At 34.1% G+C, this 5,655-nt stretch overlaps 1 protein-coding gene across 1 annotated transcript; it reads right to left on the bottom strand.

Moving 5' to 3' along the window:
* Positions 1-4,482: 4,482 nt before the first annotated feature.
* LOC129301371 (uncharacterized) lies at positions 4,483-5,408 on the bottom strand. Its single transcript, XM_054939934.1, has one exon. It carries the CDS (start codon positions 5,378-5,380, stop codon positions 4,625-4,627), a length of 756 nt encoding a protein of 251 aa, XP_054795909.1. The 5' UTR covers positions 5,381-5,408; the 3' UTR covers positions 4,483-4,624.
* Positions 5,409-5,655: the final 247 nt, after the last annotated feature.

The raw sequence follows: 5,655 nt of genomic DNA on the forward strand, positions 1-5,655 counted from the left end.
TTAGATAATTAAAAAAATACTTTATAAAATTTAAAGCATCGAAATGAAACTTGGTATAAATTTAAGAATTAAAGAGGCACTTTCACACACACACATTATAGTTGAAAAGGGTAATACATCAGTAAGCCAATGCCTTTAATTAAGCACTCGGATTTCATATGCATGGATGTTTCCAGGGTGCATGTTAAATATTTGCAATTTTTCTTTTTAGAAAATTTTTTCTTACAAATACATGGTTAGATAAAATTGATAACAGTTCTACAAGGTCATTTACTTTGAGTCTTTGTTTGTAAATAAAAAAGAGGAAATAATTGAAACCAATCCATGTGTCGTCTCGTTGTAATAATTTGAGCATTTTAACAATATCATGATATGATATCATTATGCTAAATCAATAGCAACTACAAATGAAGACAACTGTGGAACATTTTTTTAGTACGTTTAAAAATTCTGCATCAAAAGAACGACGTGCCGGTCTTAATTGACAAGAAATAATTACCAGAAAATATTACGTGGACTTCCTTTTGATTAATGAAATTTGAAAGGGAAAGATAAGCTTTCGTGAATGACCATTTGAATATTGGTCGAATTGGAAAATCTCATTTTGACTCAATCAAATATTTATGCGGTCAAGTATACTGATTAAGTAATGGACTTTTTACCTCCCAAAAATATGACGAATTGTATGGAACACTTGGCAATTGTTAAAGTTTAATAAGCTGTCATTTAATGAAACATTAATTTTTTTAAAAAAAATTGCATGTTCCTTCTGAACTTTTTTATAACACTTTGATGTTATAACCAGAAGCTAAGTAATGAAAGACTTTAAAATTTATTAACTCTATTATAAAATGGAATGTAGCTCTTGAATTAATGTTTGTCTTTGAAATTGCTGCTAAAAGATTTTCAAACTCATTAAATATGACTTTTTGTTTTTTTTATTGTACACAAGTTTCCTTCTATGAGAGGCAACCCTATTTGAGGTACGGTTGGGTATTAAATGTAGACCTCTTTCAATAAAAATTTAAATTTTAATTCACCACATTATAAAAAGACTAGCATTTTTTGCTAGACTCAAACAAACCTAGTTTGTCAATGGATAACCTTATAATTTAGTGTATGTAACTTTTTTTTGTAAGTGCAAAATCGTGAGTTTGATTTTTTCTTGTAACTTCAAGTTTGTTGGTATATGCTTTATCTAAAAAAAAAGTTGCGTAGAGATCCATCAACTTCAGAGTCAGACAGCTGAGACAGAACAACTAGCAAAGATACCTTGAGCATTCTGAGGTAGCGCTATCTAGACTACACCGACAAGTTTTAAATTAGCAGCAGCAGTCGATTTGTTTTTGGTGTATAAGTAGTCCAATTCTAAAGTAGGAAATTAAAATATACAGATTTCAAACTGTCATGGTTAAGTATTGGAAGATAGTAAAATGGAAATCAAGTTCTTTATCACTTTTTGTTGGACAAAGAATATCAGTGATATATATATATATATATATATATATAGTACTAATGAATTATATTCATTATTCAACATTTTATAGCCAGACTTTGCTTTAACGTGTGAAGTTGAGCGTATATATTTAAGTAAAAGACACTCAATATCTCTCAACGAGAGCTTCAAAATTTAAACTAAAAAATAATATGTTAAAAGAGCTTGTCAAAATTCAAATTTAAATTAGTTATAATAAAAGGCCCGGTAGACACATGGAACATCAAAATGAAACCACAAGACTACATAATTGGTGTAGAAATAATTACTTTTTAAATTGGCTGCCATCAAGAAAACCAGTTTAGTCCTTCTTTTTTTTTTTTTTAATATTTCGGGGCACTCTATTAACTAACTGTAAGCAATCGGTTTAGAAAGTAAACCCGATCTTTTTTTAAATCAATTCCAAAACCAGTTAAAAAATTATATTCACGGGTTTAAAAAAAAAACCTTTTTTTTTTGGGGGGGTACTATAGTGACCTAGTCAAGTTCAATTACGTGAATTCCAGTCAAGTTGTTTGTTTCCAACGCTAGTGCCTTCTTTAGTTTGTGTTTACGTCTCCCTTGTGAGAGTGGACAAAAGCAATCATAACAGCAAGATCGTTGATCATTCCCGCATGCTTGAGGAGGAAAATGAAAAACCAGTTACAGATCACTCTCATATGAATCAAACGTGCAACTCAAATTAGGAATGGATTTTTCATTTTCCAAAAGATGACGATGGGCATTGAACACTTGTCAATTGTTAAGGAGTAACTTGCCGTTAACCCAGTGTCCAAGTTTAATTGTTTGAGGTAGTAATATTGGCGTACCAATTCATTCACTTCAGAGTCATTGTCACGCACAAATTAACTAGTAAGAATGTTTAGGTGGCGCCACGTTACAGTAAATTTTATGGGGAAAAATTATTGCATTGTGTGAGTCAAATTTTTAAGCATTAAAAAGTAGGAGTATTGCATTGTGTGTGATAGATAATGCCTCATGCATGGTTTACAAAATGTAGAATATTAGGCATTATGGAAGAACTTGAATTGTGCTAGGCTAGAGATTTAGGGCATATTTTGATTACATATTTTCTTAACAACTTTTTATTTTGAAAAATGACCAAAAACAATAACAAAAAAACACTTGTTTAAACATATGTTTTCTGTTGTCTAAAAAATAAAAAAGTTAAGGTTATTCTGAAAAAAATTAAAATAACCAAGACATCTTTTAAATGTTTTATTTTTCGTTCTGCAAAGCTAAAGAAAGCAGAAAAGACAGAAACTATCATGTTTTCATTAATAATAACTATATTAATAAATAAATCATTCTTTTACCCTTTATTTCACCAATTTAGATACTTCTTAAAATAATGATTGATACAGATTTTTTTATTTTTTATTTTCCAAACTTGTTTTAAGAAATTATTGTACAAAATTATTTTAAGAACATAAAAACCAACAACAGAATTAAACAAATCCTTAAGCTTTAGAGGTTCAATGCAAACTGTGTAGACATGATTAATCTCAACAATGCAACTGGAAGAGGAGAATGATAAAGAGATAAATGTTTTGCCTCTCTTTGTATGGTCTTTCTTGATCTATTTTTTCATCAGTAATGGAAGTATTTCAGTTTGTTATTCAAAATAAAATATTAGCAGAAACCTGCACCTAATAATCGTAAAAAAGAATAAAGAAGATGGAAATGCAATATAGGGTTGGCTCCAATAATTACAAGCCCAATATCCACAGTAGCCCATTTGAACAGGTTCGAAGATCATGGAGATCAAAATACCGCCAACGAATGTTGTACTCACTCTTTTCAATGACCAATTTGATCACGTACATATTTTAATGCGTCAGTGGGATTAGAAACAAATCTCTCTAAAATATCCTGAAGCAAACAGCAACAGAACCATGATCCGAAGCCAAAGCTATTTACCTTTTTTGTCTAGCAGATGAAACTAACTAAATTGGAAGAGACAGAACAAAGCTATTATCAAGGGTGATTCAGTTCAGGTTACTGGCATACACTCCATCTCACCTAAAAAGCTATTAAATGATTGCTCACATCTTAACCAACAGACTCAGCTCTTCAACAGCACGAATTAGCTGGTCTTTCAAAGTACGGACAAAGCTAGGACAACTTCAGACTTGGCTATAAGAGTCAAAGGTGGTCTGAGTTTCCCAGCTAATCACGCATGCTCAGTAGGTCTTGATTTCTTTCATTTTGGGCGTCTTCCCATCATGCAGCTGATGTGACTTGCTCTAAATTCTCAGGTAATTTGGATGGGAGTGATTAAGCCAACATTCACCAACCAAAGCATAGGCAAAAAATTTTAAATAATTTAGCAGCTCATAAAACAGCGCAGACCAATGTAGAATGTTCAATCTATCCAATCACATTTACCTTCTTGCCAAAAAAAAATTACATGTGATTTTAAACTCATTCAGTTCCCCATGATCATGAAAATATTAAATGGTATCATGAAGCTTTTCGCATATAATTCACGCAAGCCAGCCCTAAATACAGCAAGTATGGCAAGTAAGAGACTCTTCAAACAAACTACATTATAGAGAACGAAATATTCAAATATTCAAACACAAAGCAAAAAGACAACACAACCTTTGAATCCAGAGCATGGTTTGAATCCAAAAGTCCCCTTTTTTATATTATGTATAAGTAATTACACTAATTACTCTTGCGGTATCTTCTTCATTCAAGCAGTAAGATGATGCATCAAAGTGAACACAGATTGCACGAGGCCTTTATCAGTTAGAACAGCAAATGAGAATGTAATTAGAACAACTTTAATCGTTTATAATCAAACAACAACAAGCCTAATCCCGGTTGGCATTTGGCAACCAAGATTGCACGAGGCCTGTATCAGCAACTAAGTCCAAAGGTTTCATTCAATCACTTCTATGAGCGCTCTTTTTTATTTTTCTCTACTTTTTTAGATAGCTCGAGACTATCTCTTCCACCCTTCTTAGAAGGGACCCCAAGGATTTCAAACAATTTTCTACCATATTCTCTTCAATAGACGACACACTCACCTGTTCTCACATAAGCTCATTACTTATAATGAGTAATGAGAACTGAAACAAAATTTTAAATTTTGGGCATAGCTCATGTACATGGAATGTATAATTAATTGGAAGTAGAATTCTGATAAATAGGCAATGCAAGAGACTCTAACAGCTTCAAGTGAAGCGACCTTATATTCCCCCACTTACTGGGCACAACCTCGGCGATACCATTGATGGCAGCAACCACATTCTCAACAATCTCATCCCTCTCCATTGACACTTTGGCCACTCTCACCACACAACACGTACCTGTTCTCAAACACAACAATGTAGAAGAACACGCCTTCTCAATCTGCTCTTTCCAATTCTTATTCTTCAAATCCAATGCCACAGGAATCTTCTTCTTCCCCAGTAAGCTCGATAACTGCGGAATCACCCTCTTGTCCGCGAAAAACATATCGTATGAATCACATAGTTCTCGCTTCGCCACGGTCGAACGGTAATCGGACTTGAGCTTCGAGAGCTTCAGGACATTCGAAACGCGTATGTTCTCCGATTTGATCTTCTTCTGCGTCTCCTCCTTGTTGAGTCCTTTCTTGCGTCGGTCATCGATGATTAGACAGAGCTGGGAAAATTCGGAGAGAAGGGAATGCGGGAGAAGAATCTTATAAGTATCTGCGCGGTCCTTATGGGGGATTTTATGGAGAGAGAGAACGAGGTAGCAGAACTCGTCTTCCTGATTCAATGACTTGGACTTCTCGTCCTCGGATTTGGATTTTCTCCACCTCAGGAGAGATCTAACGGCTTGTTCCACCGTTTTGGGGCTGATCTTTCCGGAGGTTGTAGAAGGTGCTGGTGCTTGGTTCCCCACAGCCATGAGCCTCAAGGTCAAGGGTTTTTCTTCAGCAAGCATGAGCCTCGAGGGTTTAAACTTTGAAGCAGAGTTTTGGGCGTTTAGCCTTATAGGCGCTTCGAGAAGACGATAAAGTTGTCTAGTTAATATTTGGGCCTTTTGGGTCTTCGTTTTTTTTAACTTTTGGGCTAGAGTCTACAAGCCCAATGGAAAATCAATATATCAATAAAAATAATTTTGCTTTGCGCGAGTGAATGGACCATCCTCACTTGGAAAAAATGGTTAAGAGAGCTCAAGTT

The sequence above is a fragment of the Prosopis cineraria genome, unplaced genomic scaffold (assembly GCF_029017545.1).
Source record: "Prosopis cineraria cultivar Desert tree isolate PC_DT_omini unplaced genomic scaffold, ASM2901754v1 PC2074, whole genome shotgun sequence".
Taxonomy (NCBI): domain Eukaryota; kingdom Viridiplantae; phylum Streptophyta; class Magnoliopsida; order Fabales; family Fabaceae; genus Prosopis; species Prosopis cineraria.